At 46.8% G+C, this 18,943-nt stretch overlaps 2 protein-coding genes across 3 annotated transcripts in view; one reads left to right on the forward strand and one right to left on the reverse strand.

The window, feature by feature from the left end:
• Positions 1 to 371: 371 nt before the first annotated feature.
• On the forward strand, positions 372 to 4,435 carry mfsd4b (major facilitator superfamily domain containing 4B; the record flags this gene model as incomplete). The annotated part of the gene is made up of 4 exons (XM_083933998.1): positions 372 to 820; positions 1,893 to 2,061; positions 2,199 to 2,315; positions 3,117 to 4,435. The coding sequence occupies exons 1-4, from the start codon at positions 539 to 541 to the stop codon at positions 4,433 to 4,435; spliced, it is 1,887 nt and encodes a 628-aa protein (XP_083790124.1). The 5' UTR covers positions 372 to 538.
• A 1,678-nt stretch (positions 4,436 to 6,113) lies between these two features.
• rev3l (REV3 like, DNA directed polymerase zeta catalytic subunit) overlaps positions 6,114 to 18,943 on the reverse strand; it is a gene marked incomplete at its 3' end in the record, with an annotated part of 111,079 nt that continues 98,249 nt past the window's right edge. For both annotated transcript variants that reach the window (XM_083933997.1, XM_083933996.1), the window contains exons 23-32: positions 15,155 to 15,399; positions 14,104 to 14,212; positions 12,431 to 12,637; positions 11,996 to 12,105; positions 10,627 to 10,741; positions 8,864 to 9,001; positions 8,414 to 8,604; positions 7,698 to 7,944; positions 7,089 to 7,304; positions 6,114 to 6,254 (exon numbers count right to left, since the gene is read on the reverse strand). In XM_083933997.1, the coding sequence (XP_083790123.1) occupies positions 6,114 to 6,254; positions 7,089 to 7,304; positions 7,698 to 7,944; positions 8,414 to 8,604; positions 8,864 to 9,001; positions 10,627 to 10,741; positions 11,996 to 12,105; positions 12,431 to 12,637; positions 14,104 to 14,212; positions 15,155 to 15,399 (1,719 nt within the window). The remainder of the gene's footprint in view (positions 6,255 to 7,088; positions 7,305 to 7,697; positions 7,945 to 8,413; positions 8,605 to 8,863; positions 9,002 to 10,626; positions 10,742 to 11,995; positions 12,106 to 12,430; positions 12,638 to 14,103; positions 14,213 to 15,154; positions 15,400 to 18,943) is intronic.

Genomic DNA, 18,943 nt, shown 5'->3' on the forward strand with positions numbered 1-18,943 from the left:
AGAAAGAGAGAGAGTGAGTGAGAGAGAGATTTATGTATTCATGTATGAAATACAGCCTATTAATACTCTATAAATGATTTCTCTTGTTGTGTTTATATTTATAGTGTTTGCAAAACACCTATCATACATCACATATATCATATATCAGAATATTCTATTACTGTTAATCCCACTGTGAATATTAAAATACGCTGAACCGTGTCCTGTCCTTACACTGAGTGGAGCGGGCGACCGGGCCAAGATGGCGGCTCCACCGCTCGTCAGCGCCAATAGGCCCAACGTTCGATGAGGCGTCTACTCTTTATGTCTATGGCTGTCAGGCTGTCAGCGTATGCAGGGACCCGCGGGCGGCTGCGGCAGGTACCCGCTGAACCGGACAGCGGTTAGAAACACGACTGACTTCATTCGAACGACAGATCTTCACACAAGGAAGCGCAGGAACGACAAGAAGCCGGTGGTCGGGTGTTAGCAGCTGTTAGCAGCTGCTGACGGCCCGGTGACAGCTCAACATCACCGTCATCGTAGGAAACGCACAGGTATGTCGTCGTCCGCCGCACGAGAGACCGCCGTTAAAAAGAAGCACGTTCGTTTCGCCAGCATGGAGGACGACGACGACGACAACGACGACCAGGAGGAGGACACCCTGTTTGACAAGAAGAAGGACACCGGGAGAGGGCTGAAGAGTGTGCTGAAGGCGGTCAAGAAGACGAGCAACCCGGGGGACGAGCGGGTGGAAGTGGTCGGCGGAAGAAGGAGGGGGTATGGAGAGTGCGGCCGCTGGGTGGTCACGCTCGCGCTCTGTGCATCTTTCCTGGGCTTGGTACGTGTGTGTGTGTGTGTGTGTGTGTGTGTGTGTGTGTGTGTGTGTGTGTGTGTGTGTGTGTGTGTGTGTGTGTGTGTGTGTGTGTGTGTGTGTGTGTGTGTGTGTGTGTGTGTGTGTGTGTGTGTGTGTGTGTGTGTGCGTGCGTGCGTGCGTGCGTGCGTGTTTATAGAAGCGTGTGCGTGTGTGTGCGTGTGCGCCTTTCCTCACTACACCGTGTTTAAGTGTTAATAGCGCAGCACGGGTGGATTATATGCAGGTGGCGTTGGTCTGGTGTGATGGTGTCCCACCCGGGGCTATGATGAAACCACGCAGAACAGAACAAGTTCTTCTCAGACACTGTAATAACTGCCAACCTTCAGTTACGTGTGTGTGCCACTGTTGTTACAAAGGCACAGGGACAAAACATTCACACAGTGACATCTTGATAAGTAAGCTGGGCTCACCGCTGCCCCAGAGTCAGGCTATCAGTCAACACCAGGTGAGTTGTAAGCAGCAGCAGGGAGATATCCTGTGTGCTGCAGTATCCTGCTCACACAGGACTCACAGAGTTGCAGAACTTGCTCTTCAACCATGTTATCAAACATCCATCAGCATGCACCTGAGGGACGGCTTACTTCTGGAACGGTACTTCCTCCATTTTACACAAGTAAGACACACACAGGCGTAGTTATTTCAGCAACACCTCGGTTCAGCGTACAAACCATGGGGTTAAAGAAGCTGAGCCATGAGTGGGGTCTTCTGAGAAAGAGTGGGGTGGTTGTTAAGAAACACCCTGAAACAGAACACTGCCACTGTACCTTCTCTTTTGTAGTCAAAGGCTTACTTTGACATAAAAGTCCAATTTCATTGTCAGTCCTAAGCTTTTTTGTGCATATTCAGTGATGAAATGATGAAAGGAGCACAGATGTTAATGTCTCTCTCAACACCAGAAGGCTCATTGTATCTAGCATGTGCTAAATAGGTAAAACAGTTTCCAGGGGTAGATATTTCTTCTTTAACATGCAGAAACCTGGTCACACACTAACTTTACCCTCTCATTGTAACTCCTGCTGATCTCCTGTTTTTCCAGGGGATGAGTATCTCTGTTCTTGGCCCCACGTTCGAGGACCTGGCTGTGAACGTGAAGAAAAACATCAGCAACATTTCTTACATCTTCATCGGCCGCTCTGCGGGCTACATCGGCGGTTCTCTGTTAGGGGGCATTCTCTTCGACTGCATGAACCCCCATCTCCTGTTAGGTGAGCCTTCATCCACATGTGCCGTAGCTGTTTTACTAGGGGCTCTCACTTTACAGCTCTGCTTTGTGACAAAGATGTCTTTGGTCTGCACATTGTGACTCTTTACACATCTTTATCTCTGATTATCTGCCCTTCAGGCTTTTCTATGCTGGTCACATCGTTTGGAATGTGTGCCATCCCTTTCTGTAAGCAGGCTCTGCTGCTCACTGGGCTCATGTCCAGCATTGGGATGTCTATGGGTATTCTGGATACAGGTAAGAAAACTCTTAACATGAGCAAATGATACAAGACTTACTTACATGGAGTGAGTATGTATAGTATTGTTTAATATTTAATGTTGGTTTTTATATGGAGCCTTACAGGTATCAAAGGTATTGGTAATCCTCACAGGCTTCTGTTTGGCTGATTAGAGCTGTTTTGATCGATGTATTCTGAATCTGTCCCTTAGCTTTGTTGAACTTGTTAGGGTTGGGCATCTTGCTCCTGTATGGTTTAGAATAGAACTCATTTAGAACAGACAGTGTGCCCCCTTGTGTATTTGATACCATGTTGGCTCACTGTGACACTTGATGAAACTGAGCCATTGTTAATGTTCTTCTGCTATGATGAGTCAAAGAGGTCTATGGAGTGTGTATATGGAGAGGTCTGTGTACATGGACGTTGACTTCAGCAACTCTAATCTGTGTTGGTGTGCAGAGCCTTCAATCAGTTCTCTCTAGTTCTTCACAATAAAAGTCTCCCCTTGTTTTGTTATTCAAAAGCTTTTATTATGAAGCCGCTAAATTGGGAAATGTTGGCCCTACTTCCTCCCTGGTCTCCTGCGTGTGGTCCTTCAGGGAGGAGCAGCAGGCCCCAGCTGTTATTTAGTGTAGAGGAGAAGAAGACTCAAATCATTCTCTCAAATCATCAGTTATAGTGTCATCACATGCTGTAGTTGACTCATTGACCGTTTGACTCATAGCAGGAAAGGAACAGGTGTAAAAGATATCATTAATGATAGCTGCATTTCATTTAGGAGGTCCCTGCTAATACACATGGCTTTCTCTGTCCGTCAGGTGGTAATGTCCTCATACTGAACACGTGGGGTGAGCAGGCGGGCCCCCACATGCAGGCTCTGCACTTCAGCTTTGCGGCCGGGGCCTTTGTGTCTCCGATCATAGCCAAGCTGCTGTTTGGATCTGACGGCAACAGCAGCTCCGGAGTCCTACCAACCAACTCTACACCTCCTGTGACGACAGAACAGATCACCAAAGCCCCTGACGCTCACATGATCATCCGCTACATCCACAGCAGGAGCAGCACCCTCAAATCCATGTGGGCCTACATTGTCATCGGCTCCTTCGTCTTTCTCATCTCCTTCCTCTTCTTCATCCTCTACTGTCGCAGCAGCACGTCTCGTGACAAAGCCCGCCCATCGTCGGGAAAGCCCCTGGTGGCCAAACATCACATCGCTCTTATTGGCCTGCTCTTCTTCTTCTTCTTTGCCTACGTAGGTGCTGAGGTAGCATACGGCTCCTTCATCTTCACCTACGCCAAGGACTATGCCCACATGCATCAGTCCCAGGCAGCTGGGCTGAATTCGTTGTTCTGGGCGACGTTTGCTGCCGGCAGGGGTTTGGCCATCTTCTTTGCAGCCTGCATGTACCCGGGCACCATGATCCTGCTCAGCCTGGTTGGCTCCACTGTGTCCTCTCTGCTGCTCTGCCTCTTCAGCAGAGAGTCTGTGGCCCTGTGGGTGTGCACTGGTCTGTACGGCGCCTCCATGGCAACCACCTTCCCCAGCGGCATATCCTGGGTGGAGCAGTACACCACAGTGACAGGCCACACGGCGGCAGCCTTCGTGGTGGGGGCGGCACTGGGTGAGATGGTGCTTCCTGCTCTGGTAGGCTTCCTTCTGGGGAAGTTCCATGACCAGCCGCTGCTCATGTACCTGTCGCTGATCACTGCCACCTTTACATCCATCCTCTTCCCGGTCATGTACAAGCTGGCCTCAGCCCCCAGCAGCCAGAGCAGGAAACCTCGCATCAGGGGCCGACCTGACGCAGATGACAGCGAATACCGTCAGGCACTGCTGGACTCAGGAGCCAATGACGAAGAGGAAGAGGAGGATGAGGAGCAGGACAACGAAGCTGATCAGTGGAACGACGCAGACTTTGAGGTCATTGAAATGGATGACACAGCAAGTCTCATCAGTTCACCCAGCAAGGCTTCCTCTCCTACTGACGTCAGTGCTCTAACAGGGAGCTCTGCTGCCTCCAACACCCAGGGGACTGAGCCTGCAGGTGGAGCGTCTCTCTCAGAAACCATCTCCCCGGTAGGAGACTCTCCCAGACGCAAACTACTGCTGCTTCTGGACAGAGAGAAGAAAGACTGAAACTTCCTCTGGCTCCAAGTGCTGTCTATCCCTCAGTACACACTAGAAGAGCCACGCCTCTACATGTCTGTGCTCATTTGTTGTCCAGAAGCTGAAAACTCCAACACTTGTTTACTGTGCAGTGAATGCACCACTGACTACTGACCGAAACCTGTGCAGCTTATGAACCCTCCGTCCAGTGTGTCGACCCCAAATCTGGGTTTTTCACAGAGCCCTCCTGGAAGATGAAGGATCAGGGTTTGAAGTGTACTGCTGCAGTTAGTTTGAAATGATATAGCACATCACTGATTGTGAAGTGAACAGGTCCCAGGGCTGAGAGAATCCAGTGCCTTGCTCGAGGACACATGAGCAGAGTGGCTGAGATGAACAAGGGAGTCCCACTCTTCTTCAGGCCACCCTGCTGCCAAAAAACTGATGAATTAAACATGTTTATTCATTTTGCACTATTGCAGTGACATCATCAACCGCAGGGGATGTGTGTGATGATAGTTTGAAGATTTGAAAGAGAATGTTTTTGTTGCACTTTTGTAAAGATGTTTGATTTCATCTGTCATGTACTGTAAGGTGCCGTGGCTTGTGGGTCTCTGAAACACGTGTTGTCACTGTGATTTATTCAAATTCTTTTGAAACTGAATCATCACAGAAGGCATTTTAATACATTGACTTTTTATTATAATATCAATCTCAAACCTCCACCCACAGCAACATCCATTAAAAACAAACAAAAACACCTCCTTCATTAGTATTTTTTTTACATTTATACAAATACACAGCTCTTGTGTGCGGCTGTATGGAACATGAAAGATTGGATCTTGACCTGGTTTGATGACAGACTTTTTTGCACTGACTGGAAACGTACACAAAACCATATATGCACAAGGAAACAATAGACTCTTCATGACATAAATTATCAAAATACAGTATTGCAACAGTCCCAGATTCTTTTTTTTTTTAATAGAAAAAATTAGTTTCCAGTTCCCACACTCTGTAGATAGAGTATCTGTCAAAATGAACATCAATACAATCAAGGTTTAAAGAAACATGACAAATGGCATCCTTTAACAGAATGCATAAAAACAGATGGGATTGCATTCATGGCTTGAGCTTCAGTTTTGAATGCTAATGCACAGTGAGATGAGAGATGGAGCTATACAGGAACTATTTACAAAAAGACTGCAGTCGATATAAAAATGAAGGGAAGTCAATTAGTGGTCTGAATGTAGTTTGTCTTGAGATTTGACTTCAAACTGCTACAGCGCATACAAGATACAGGTCATCCTTGATTGGACTGCGCTCAGTTCCATGACAGGCAGTCTGTCGCTGTGTCAGACATCAGCTTCACTCAGCCCATAGCAGCTAATGGAAATGGCAGCAAACAAGCATGAAGACACACAAGGCCAGCACTCCCCACAGGAGGCTCAAAGCAGACAGTCTGCACACGCAGAGAAACACTGCAGGAGGAATAACAGTTACAAGACAGAATGAAAACCCAGCAGGGTTCAATCCAAGCACCATTTAAACGATCACAGCTGAGTGGACAATCAAACACTGAGATGGGTTATGTGTGTGTGTGTGTGTGTGTGTGTGTTTGGGGGGTGTGGGGGTGGGGGGGGGGGTGGGGGGTGGAGGACAGCGATTAGCACCAAATCAGCGTGGAGCTCCAGGGTTCAGGAGCCAATCAGAACTGCTCCAGCAGCTGTCGGAGGTAGGGGGCCTTTGAGAGCTGTCTTTTGACGCGGGATAGCTTGTAGAGGACGGGACAGTCAAGAGACACACAGGGCACCTGCCACTCTGCACAGCCTTCACAGTTCCTGCAGATCTGGACACAAACACACAAGAGCTGGGTGAACACACACAAACATTATACTCAGGCACTGCTGCTGGTTCACAAGTGAAAGGTAAGCTTCCAGCTAAGAGTCACAGTTTTTACATCAAAAAATATAAGTTAAGTAACAAGTGAGGACTGTTTAAACACTGACACAACATACTGTCTGTTGTGTATGTGTGTGCCACTGCATTTTAGACCAAAAAAATCCATTTCAGTTTAAATGTACAAGGTGAAATTGTGAAAATATTCCCAGTATAACATACACTAAAACTGATTTTACGGTGACTAACGTATGTTTAGCTGCTGACTCCATCCACAGCAGCTTCTGTATCAGTACTCCTGTCTGCTTCTCCAAACTGGTGCTGTGCTAACTGTCATCTACTGTAAGAAACACACCGACTATGGAGAAGTACCTCATACAACCACACTTCAAAATATCTGAACTATCCCTTTAGGTCTTTCCACTCTGAACTGTGTTTTGCTTATTGTTAATTAACTTGGACGTGAAGCATGTTTGTAAAGAAACATGTGGACCTATCAGATGATTGTGTGACATCAAAACTCAGTTGAAAGCCAATCATCCAACTTACACAAGCCCCAATATAACAATAATAATAATAATAATTTGCATTTTCACATGAGGGAGAAAGAGGGATGTGTTGGTAATTATTGCAGCTTATGCCATGTTTTCATTGGGAAAAGCAACTTTATAAACGGTTATTCATAGCAAGAGCATGTTTCTGTGTTCAAACGTGTGGAGCCAGACACCAAAGTATTATGCTGCTGCGTTTCCACGCAGCTCCAGTCCTCTTCTCTGGCTCTCACCTTCAGCAGCTGCTCCTGCTGACTCTCCCACTGCCTCATGTCCTGGTAGAGTGTAACAGCGACTCGCTGGGGCTCAGCGCGGCACCGCGAGCACACGCCCAGCTGGGTCAGCTCGTCACACACGGGGCAATGAAGCGTGGTGAAGTACTGGGAAATGGTCCCCTTCCTCCCCCCTTCCTCTCCACCCACTACTGCTGAGCAGGACGCCTTCTGGATCTGTGAGGAGACGAGGGGATTATACATGAAGATTCTTCAGGGTTGCAGAACTGAGTCTGAATGTTTTCTATTGACTGAAGCTGGGTCTAATTGAAAACTTTGAGAATACACAGTGGTGGAAGGTCACTCATCACTTTGATTGGCTCTGCTCAGCTCAACCAGCAGGTGGCATGTGTGCTCTATCAGAGTGAACAGGAATTCAGTACTAACACAAAGACTGAGGCAGCAGCACATTTTATCTTTATCCTTTGTTCCCTCTCTGCTAAACACACTGAATCAATGCTGCTTTTATTTTGACGGGAGGGGAAGCCACCAATCACCATCACTCACTTGCATTGCTAAAGATAAAAGTCATAATGACTGCTCATTAATACAAACTCCTCTCTGTCTCACCCTGGGGAGCTCCTGGTACCAGCTGAACACGTCCACTCCGATCAGCTGGAACATGCGGGCCAGTGGCGGCAGGATCTGCTTGGTGATGTAGTAAGTGGCGTTGAGGCGAAGGCCGGGGTCCTGCAGCACCTCCATGGGCCGACGCACTAGCTGGATGAGGGGCACGCCTGGCATCCCGTACACGATCACATAGGGCACCCGCTCACCCACGCGTGGCTCAAGGCGACGGTCATACCCCATCATACGTCTGAGAAGGGTAGAAAATATCCAACCAGTTTATTAGCAACATTCAACACAGAGGATAAATGCAGGAGATACAGCACACTAGTGCTTATGAATGAGGCTGAACATTTCCCTCTTACCCATGGCCTCTGAAATCACTTCTTTTTTTTTTACACCCATTAAGAGCTGGGTTGCCTAGCAACAGACTCAGGTACTGTACATGCAGGCTAGTGCAGCCAGACAATGAGCACTGTGGGGAAGCAGTAATTGGATCTACACCGACTACTGTAAAGTACACGCGCACGCGCACACACACACACACACACACACACACACACACACACACACACACACACACACACACACACACACACACACACACACACACACACACACACACACACACACACACACACACACACACACACACACACACACACACACACACACACACACACACACACACACACACACACACACACACACACACACACCTGGTGAGCTCCAGGGCAGGCACGCAGGCTCCGGGCCGATACGAGCTACTGCCCCGGTACTCCTTGGCGAAGGTCAGGTCCTGCATGCTGGCCCGGCCGTTCAGAACCTTCACGCACTGATGCTGCACAAACTGCTTCACCTGGCTGATGTCCCGAGTCTCAAACAGCAGCTTAATGGAGCGCTCCAGAATCTGGACAACACACATTAATGACACCACACATAAGAGTCAACAGCATGATTGACTGAATAAAGACATAGGCTAACAGAGAGATCACACTATTTAAATAAAGCAGGATGGATTCATATGAAATATAATAAAAGCACAAATACAACCGCACGATGTTAAAAATATGATTATGAATGAACACAAAGAGCAGGCAGGGCCCTTTAGCCTGAGTGACACATATGTAGCAGTCATGTAAAGCTTGTGGGGGGGCGACAACAGTTACCTTGGAAACAGCGGGGCAGCCGTCACGGCGCACTGTCTCGATCCCTTTGGCGTCAAACACAGGCTCCTTTTGGTCAAGGCTCTCGTACATGTAGCCCACATAGCGCTTCTTTGTCTGCAACACACAGGGCAGGTACACCTGGACGGACGGACGGACAGACAGACAGACAGACAGACAGACAGACAGACAGACAGACAGACAGACAGACAGACAGACAGACAGACAGACAGACAGACAGACAGACGCACGCACGCACGCACGCACGCACGCACGCACGCACGCACGCACGCACGCACGCACGCACACGTCAATATTTACTACTACTTCTCAGAGGATTTTTCAGTCAATATTAAACATTTGAATAATTGTTTGCAGATATTCATATATTTTATTTTAGAAACTGAGATAACAGTCTGGAAACAACACAAACATTTTATCCAAACTCTGAATGTTCTCATTTGTCCAGGTCATCGTTATCCTCAAAGCAATTTCAGTCCAAAGCAACTGGACTTGGTTATTTGTCTAGGAAGACGTTTCACCTCTCATCCAAGAGGCTTCATCAGTTCATGTACGCATCTGACCAGGGTGGGACTGGACCAGGACCAGGACCAGGATGGGACTGGTCCAACTAACTGATGTGGAGATCCAGGTATTAAACCTCTCACCTTTCTCTACTTTTACATAGATGGCTTCTTTTACTCCTCTTTCAAACCATCTGTCCTCTCTGTCCAGGATGTGGACATTATTGTCATCAAAGGAGTGGGCTTTCTCCTTGAGGTGTAAGTGGACAGCGGAGTCCAGGCCTGAGGAGTTAGCTCTCCTGTGTTGGGCCATGCCTTTATGCAGTGGTTGTAGAGATCTTTGCATTCCTCGTTGCATTGGACAGCATAAACCAGAATGCTTTTGTGGGTGTGTGGTGTTCTGTCCTTGGGATGTACTAGTCTCTGTCTGAGTGTGTTACTGGGTTTGAAATATACAGGGATGCAGTGTTTGCTGAAGATCCTCCTGAGTTTCTCTGAAACCCCAGCCACATACGGAATGAACTGATGAAGCCTCTTGGATGAGAGGTGAAACGTCTTTCTGACAAATAACCAAGTCCAGTTGCTTTGGACTGAAATTGCTTTGGGGGGATTTTCCCAAACTCTTTTCCCTTTTTCCAAACTTATCCAGACCTGGAAATGACTCAAATTAATTCCATACTTTTCCATACTAAATAAGGTCATAGTCATAGGAGAACCTGTCTAAAGCAGTCATGGCATCATTTCTTGAATTGGCACAGACTGACACAAATAGTAATCAAAATGTACAGATATTACAGAGACGTGTGTGTGTGTGTGTGTGAGTGAGTGAGTGAGTGAGTGAGTGAGTGAGTGAGTGAGTGAGTGAGTGAGTGAGTGAGTGAGTGAGTGAGTGAGTGAGTGAGTGAGTGAGTGAGTGAGTGAGTGAGTGAGTGAGTGAGTGAGTGAGTGAGTGAGTGAGTGAGTGAGTGAGTGAGTGAGTGAGTGAGTGAGTGCGTGCGTGCGTGCGTGCGTGCGTGCGTGCGTGCGTGCGTGCGTGCGTGAGTGAGTGAGTGAGTGAGTGAGTGAGTGAGTGAGTGAGTGAGTGAGTGAGTGAGTGAGTGAGTGAGTGAGTGAGTGAGTGAGTGAGTGAGTGAGTGAGTGTGTGTGTGTGTGTGTGTGTGTGTGTGTGTGTGTGTGTGTGTGTGTGTGTGTGTGTGTGTGTGTGTGTGTGTGTGTGTGTGTGTGAAAGAGAGGTAGCACTACCTTCTCAAACTTCAGCTTGACTGGCTTGGGGTTTGTTGCAGTCACCGCCTCAGCGATCTCGTTGCCGATCTTGAAGGCCTGCTCTTTGGTAGCTCCCTTCAGCAAAACAAACATGCTGCGAGACACAGAGACACAGAGACACAGAGAGAGGACTTATTGATACAGTCCATGCATGCTGCATCATACCATCACTGCAGTCACTTCCTGTCAGTGCTCAGAGGGCTCATCTGCTGCGCTGCCTTGGTGGCCTCAAGGTTAGAGCTGACTGTCCCTAAATCACTTACAGCAGGGACTTGTTCCCGTCTCTCTGTCCCCTCATAGTGCTGGGTGGAATGACCAAACATTTGTGTATCATCATGATTGTGGCAGTTTCATGATGGATGCTTTCATGTTTTTTTTTTGCATGACTAGGCTTATTATAGGTTTATAGTGACTTGTTCAACTGTCAGAGTACATATAAAATAGGTAGACTGGCTTTGTAAATTTGTTAATGTATTAGAGTTAGAGTTATTAAAGTTACAAAGTATTGGTGTTCTGCTCTGTTAAAGACACTAAGTTGTGGTTATGAATTGCTGTGTTAAAGGTCAAACTGTGAGTAAGATGGGTAAACATCTACCCACAGCTCGCCCTGACCATAGCACTCTGTTGTGCATCATAGATTTTGCTGCCTATTGAAAAGTTACAGCGATTGTTTCAGCTATGCACCTGTATGGCCGTACAGTACATGAAAAATTCTGATTATACTGGTAAAACGGTATACCGTGACTGAGCAGATACAATCATTTTTTTATTTACACAGGCAGTGTACGGACCTGTGCTTCACATGCATGGAAGTGAAGCCTGAAAGTCTGGCAGATGTGTCATCCTGATATCCTTCTGAGTGACTTAAAGATATATTTCACCTATTTGAATCCAGGTCTGGGACATGTGGGCAAGTAACTTAGTTCAATCATTTAGTTTCATTAACAAAGTGAAGGGGAGACAGTTTCAAACTTCACAGTTCTTATAACTGAATCACTACAGCAATAAAAAGTCTCTAAATCACGGTTTGAAAAACACAGTAGTCAGCCTTTTGGATACTAAGAAATAATTAGTGCCTTCAAGCTAGTTGTCAAAACAATAACAAATGTAATTTGATAGTTGAAGCAGGTGCTATCCCAGGCTCTCACATCATCAGAACATAGTGACACGTCAACACAGCTGCTCTGTGTTAACACAGGGTGAGAGACAGCAGGTGGGAATTATTCAAGAGTGTGAGTTGTGTCTTTGGGCTGAGAATGTAGTACTTGTATTACTGTCCTGCTGCTGCTTGGATGATGGAACACTGACTCGATGGATTTCCAAAGGTGGGACACTAATAATGCTTTACCTGTCGGTGTCTCCGTACACAACCCGCGCTCCCCATTTCTTTGTGTCATTGACCAGCTTGATGGCTCTCTCCAGGGTCTCTCTGGCTTTGTGAACGATACTGTCTCCAACCTGGAAGAGACAGGTGAGACAGGTTAAGAACTACAGAAGCAATGGTTTTCTTCCAAGAAGCCACCGTCCACATCATCAGAGATTTGCAAGAACACTAAAAATGGAACTTCATCAATATTTCCCATGAAAATACGTGGCGTTTTATCGATTCCACTTCTCCACAACAACCACAGATGGCTTTAAATGTGGTGATATTTGGAATATGAAAACGACCAACAAGGATTTCTTAACTTTTTCCTGAGCTTTGAAAGAATTGTCTAAATCCAGGAAGTAGGACTGCGTGGATGGTCACAGTACAGCTGACAGTAACCTCTGAGAAGCTTACCTCCACGCTGGGCATGCGTCCAGAGTAGTTGGCGGCAGCGTAGCCGAACGTGACGTTGGCGATGAGCTTGAGTCCGAGCTGCCGAGCGTCCAGCAGCTTCATCAGAGCCTTGTCCTGCTTGTAAGTTTTCATGGACTGCTTCACCATGATCCTCGTGTTCAGGATTTCCTCCAGCATGCTGGGCAGGACCCCTTTACGCACCGATGACTGCACATAGACAACAAAGGGGTCAATACGGGCGCAGTGGGGCATTTAAAGTCTATATTCTAATTTTCCCTGCCCCTCACAGCTGATACACATCTCATGTTTGGGATGGGTTTAGTTTATATGACAATATCATCCGCCGCATTGCCAATGAGAGGCAGTGTACGATTTTGGCCGCATTGCCAAAATCCAAGACTGCCTTTCCCCCCAGCCACTGAATCCCTCATCCAAACCTTCATCTCCTGCCGCCTCGACTACTGCAACTCCCTCCTCACTGGCATCTTCTCCTGTTCCCGCCACAGACTTCAAAAGGTCCAAAGCTCTGCAGCCCGCCTCCTCACTCACATGAACACATCACTCCCGTTACTTTACGCACTCTCCACAGGCTCCCCATCAAACAACGTATCACTTCAAAATACTCCTCCTCACCTTCAAAGCCCTCCACCACATTTTTTTTTAATCAGATCAAATCTTATGTGAAATCTATTTGACTAAAATAACTAGACTAAATGTTCAATAAAATCTTATGACTAAAAACAACATAAACTGAACTATACATCATATCAACAAACTATGAAGAAAAAAAAGACTAAAATTTGACTAAAGCTAAAAATACTTTTGGTCAAAAGCCTTAGAGTAGGTTTCTATACTAAATGGATGTTCAAACAAGGATCCATCAAGCAGTTCCCCACAAACACTCCACTGTATGTTCATAGAGAACTACTTGTTTTGACTTCCCTTTCTTCACATTTGAACCTCTTTATCAAACAAATAGTATGTAGTGTGTTCTCACTGGAAACTCTGTATGAAAATCACTGGATTTTTGAGTGTGCCGTTTTTGACAATATTCTCTAACAAAAAAAAGGAAGAAAATAATACTGTATACATATAAAATCTTTGTAAGGTTTAACAGCAGCACTCTTAAGTCACTTTGATCGATGTATTTACGTTTAAAACTGTAAAGTATGGTAACTTGTACAGTGTATGATTAAGATGAATATATAATACATACTATGTACAGTTAGTGTGCACAGTAACAGAGAGCTCCACAAACAAAACTAACAGCAGCTTCAGCAACATCAGGAGACTTTCTGCCAAAATCAAAACAAAACCATCCAGACCAAACTGGATTTTCCCTCTGTGTCTTCAAATAACCTCATTACACATGACCAACGTTCACTGTGCTGCGGTTGTGTGTGTGTGTTTGTGTGTGTGTGTGTTATGTAATGAGACTACGGGACTGAAGCCAGGGGGTGTGATCAATGAGTGAATAAATGAAAAGAATGAATGGGCGGACAGAGAGCATGAAGTGGGCTTTCTGTGGACGTGCTTGCCCTCCACAGCAGCTAATGAAGCGTAATAAGGAGATGCTCTGCTGGAGGACTTGGAGAGACGATTCTCGCTCAGTCCGAGGGTCTTTCAAGGACAACGTTAAATGTCCTCAGAGTGGAGGATAGAGGGTGCCGTACCTTGACAAAAGCGATGCCGTTGGGTGACACAGTGATGTCATTGCGAAGCTGGTAGAGGAGCTCAGGAGGAACCCGCAGGGAGGTGCAGCCAAACTTAAACTCATCAGGCCTGCAACACAGAAGCAGGTGTATGAACATCATTCAGTTCCCATCCTTTATCACTGTGCTGCTGGCAGTACTGCAGAACCTAAGCTCTGACTAAGAGGAATGTCTGGTGGAACACAGGGTGGATGTCTTCAGCTCTCACATGTGGCAGAAAGGTGTGTGAGACTCTACACCTGTAGTAGGTGAAGCTATTGCAGCTTTGGCCTTTGATCTATGAGGACTACCTAATGGTTATGTTCATAATCAGCTGATCCATCTATTTAATATTGGATTCATTAATTGTTTAGCCCTGTGATTCCTCCTCTAAGGGGTCGAATCAGAAATCTGAAGGGCCGCAAGCTGATAACTGGGAGAAGTTACAAGGAAAAACACTAATGTATATCCATTTTCCTGACAAATCCTTACTTTTTTGCTTTACTTCTTAGGTCCTCTGACAGCTCTGCTAAGGAAATAACGGGACACGTTCACAGGGGAAATCCCTCTTTGGAGGATGTATTGCATGCATCCTGTGCTGGGTTCGTGAGTAAACCCTGCTTTATTTCACACGCTCAGATCTATAATGCTGAACGTACTCAAATATTTATTTAGATTTATTATCACAATTTCACAGTCCAAGGTCTTCATATGTCTTGTTTTGTCCAAAACCCAAAGATTTATTTGCAACGTTCTACTCTGCTGAGAGCGAAGAGATGAAATCTGCCAGGCTCTGCTCTTTTTTTCTTTTAGTACTGGACAGATGCATGTTCATAGCTCCTGCTGTTGCTATGCAACTACAATAATCTTAGTGAAAAAAACCTGAACAATATCCAGCGCTGTTTGCTCTGAGCTGAACACCATGCAGAGCTCTGTTCCATTAAAAATAATGAGGGAGGAAGGAGTCTGTCCTGGCAGACATGCAGCCTAAGTAAGTACACGCTTGTCTGTGTGAGTCCTGTCATGTCCTTACGTTCCCAGGCTGTCCACATGGCCGAGGCAGGTGGAGTAGCAGTAGTTATAGGCGATGACGATGGAGGGATAGAGCGACTGGAAGTCTAGTACGATCACTGAGTTACTGTAGAAGCGTGACTCGGGCTCCATCACCAGAGGAATGCATTGTGGCGCCTTCTGCTGGGCTCGCTGCTGGATGCTGGGTGTCACGGGGATGTAGTTCAACGGCTTGGCCAGACGTAGCATCATGGACTCAACGCGGTACTGGAAGGACAGAAAGACAGGACATTGATTTTTTTTTTGTAAAATGTATTTATTTATTTATTTATAAATTTGTTTGATTGTAACAAGTTTTTATATGTTTCATTGTAACATGATGGTCCTGCATTTATTTAGTCTGTGCATCTGTTGATCTATACATCTGTCAAACAGCCACAGTTAACTACATGAGTGATGTATGGACTGGGATCAGGGTTCAGTGTCTTGTCCAAGTAAACTGACATGTGGACTGGAGCAGCCTGGGATCGAACCACTCTATTTCTGATTAGAGACGCAGAAGGTTGTGGGTTAGTTCCTTGTGTGTCAGATGTCCCTGATAAAGCCTGACTGGACATTATTCTTCAAGCCCCAACTTTGACATCTCTTACATTCATACAGTCTAATTTTCACATGAAGATGGAGCTCACACTGTTAAGGCCCTGTTAAGACGAAGACCATCTAGAAAGGAAACACTAAAGAGGCGTTTTATGTTTTTAACATTTCCACTCTGGAGGGGGGTTTACCTTTTTATGTTTTTAACATCTACACTCTGGAGGGGGTTTACCTTTTTTATGTTTTTAACATTTCCACTCTGGAGGGGGTTTACCTTTTTAAGTTTTTAACATTTCCACCCTAGAGGGGGTTTACCTTTTTATGTTTTTAACATTTACACTCTGGAGGGGGGTTTACCTTTTTATGTTTTTAACATTTACACTCTGGAGGGGGTTTACCTTTTTATGGTTTTAACATTTCCACTCTGGAGGGGGTTTACCTTTTTATGGTTTTAACATTTCCACTCTGGAGGGGGGGTTTACCTTTTTATGTTTTTAACATTTCCATTCTGGAGGGGGTTTACCTTTTTATGGTTTTAACATTTCCACTCTGGAGGGGGTTTACCTTTTTATGGTTTTAACATTTCCACTCTGGAGGGGGGTTTACCTTTTTATGTTTTTAACATTTACACTCTGGAGGGGGTTTACCTTTTTATGTTTTTAACATTTCCACTCTGGAGGGGGGTTTACCTTTTTATGTTTTTAACATTTCCACTCTGGAGGGGGTTTACCTTTTTATGTTTTTAACATTTTCACTCTGGAGAGGGGTTTACCTTTTTATGTTTTTAACATCTACACTCCAGTTTTTAGTGTCCAGTTTTGGACACTTGAGTGAATAGAGGGGCAGAGCTGTCAACTGATCACCATCTGGTGATAAGTTGGATCAGAGGATGGGGGAAGATTCTGGACAGACCAGGTAAACCCAAACGAGTAGTGCGGGCGAACTGGGAACGTCTGGAGGAGGCCCCTGTCCGAGAGATTGAACCGGAGTGGGCAATGTTCAAAGCTTCCATTGCTGAAGCTGCAGCGGTGAGCTGTGGCCTCAAGGTCTTAGGTGCCTCAAGGGGCGGTAACCCTCAAACACCGTGGTGGACACCGGTGGTCAGGGAAGCTGTCCGACTGAAGAAGGAGGCCTTCCGGGATATGTTATCCCAGAAGACTCCGTTGCAAGGTACCGACAGGCCAGAAGGGCTGCAGCCTCTGCTGGGTCAGAGGCAAAGCAGCGGGTGTGGGAGGAGTTCGGAGAAGTCATGGAGAAGAACTTTCCGGCGGCACCAAGGTGCTTCTGGAAAACCATTGGACATCTCAGGAGGGGGAAACGGGGACCTCAGCTGATGAGGTAGTCGGGCCGTGGAAGGAGCACTTTGAGGAACTCCTTAATCCGACTAACACGCCCTCTTTTGTAGAGGCAGAGCTGGAGGCTGATGGGGAGTCATTGTCAAAATCCCTGGCGGAAGTCACTGAGGTAGTCAAACAACTCCACAGTGGCAAAGCCCCAGGGATTGATGAGATTCGTCCAGAAATGCTAAAAGCTTTGGGTTTGGAGGGGCTGTTTTGGTTGACATGTCTCTTAAACATTGCTTGGAAGTCTGGGACAGTGCCAAGGGAGTGGGAGACCGGGGTGGTGGTTCCTCTTTTTAAAAAGGGGGACCAGAGGGTGTGTGCCAATTACAGGGGTATCACACTACTCAGCCTCACTGGTAAAGTCTACTCCAAGGTGCTGGAAAGGAGGGTTCGTCCTATAGTCGAACCTCAGATTGAAGAGGAACAATGTGGATTTCGTCCTGGACGTGGAAAAACGGACCAGCTCTTCACTCTCGCAAGGATCCTGGAGGGGGCCTGGGAGTATGCTCATCCAGTCTACATGTGTTTTGTGGATCTAGAGAACGCATATGACCGGGTCCCTCGGGAGATACTGTGGGAGGTGCTGCGGGAGTATGGGGTGAGGGGGTCACTCCTGTGGGCCATCCAATCTCTGTACACCCAAAGCGAGAGCTGTGTCCGGATCCTCGGCAGTAAGTCAGATTCGTTCCCGGTGGGGGTTGGCCTCCGTCAGGGGTGCGCTTTGTCACCAATCCTGTTCGTGATTTTCATGGACAGGATATCAAGGCGTAGTCGTGGTTGCAGTTCGGTGGGCTGGGGATCTCGTCTCTGCTTTTTGCAGATGATGTGGTCCTGATGGCATCATCGGTCAGTGACCTTCGGTTGGGATGAGGATCAGCACCTCTAAATCTGAGGCCATGGCTCTCAGCAGGAAACCGGAGGATTGCTTACTCCAGGTAGGGAATGAGTCCTTACCCCAAGTGAAGGAGTTCAAGTATCTCGGGATCATGTTCACGAGTGAGGGGACGATGGAGCGTGAGTTTGGCCGGAGAATCGGAGCAGCGGGGGTGGTTTTGCAGTCGCTCTATCGCACTGTTGTGACGAAAAGAGAGCTGAGCCGGAAGGCAAAGCTCTCGATCTACCGGTCAATCTTCGTTCCTACCCTCACCTATGGTCATGAAAGCTGGGTCATGACTGAAAGAACGACATCGCGGGTACAAGCGGCCGAAATGGGTTTTCTCAGGAGGGTGGCTGGAGTCTCCCTTAGAGATAGGGTGAGAAGTTCAGCCATCCGTGAGGAACTCGGAGTAGAGACGCTGCTCCTTTGCGTTGAAAGGAGCCAATTGAGGTGGTTCGGGCATCTAGTAAGGATGCCCCCTGGGCGCCACCCTAGAGAGGTGTTCCAGGCACGTCCAGCTGGGAGGAGGCCTCGGGGAAGACCCAGGACTAGGTGGAGAGATTAGATCTCCACACTGACCTGGGAACGCCTCGGGATCCCCCAGTTAGAGCTGGTTAATGTGGCCCGGGAAAGGGAAGTTTGGGGTCCCCTGCTAAAGCTGCTGCCCCCGCGACCCGACCCCGGATAAGCGGATGAAGATGAGATGAGATGAACATCTACACTCTGGAGAGGGTTTACCTTTTTATGTTTTTAACATTTCCACTCTGGAGGGGGGTTTACCTTTTTATGTCTTTAAGCCCAAAAAAACGCAGTCGGGGTCTAAACAAAAGGCACATCTGATAAAATATTTTGTCTTGTTTTGTTATGTTAACAGGGCCTGAGTCTTAAGGAGAGCAGCACAGGTGGACAAACACAGTTCAGGAAATGATGGATCAGGTATCAGCTTCCTTTAAAATATGCCCCGATCTGATTATAGGACTGGAGTCTGCAGCCATGT

This window comes from Echiichthys vipera (assembly GCF_963691815.1).
Source record: "Echiichthys vipera genome assembly, chromosome: 19".
NCBI lineage: Eukaryota > Metazoa > Chordata > Actinopteri > Perciformes > Trachinidae > Echiichthys > Echiichthys vipera.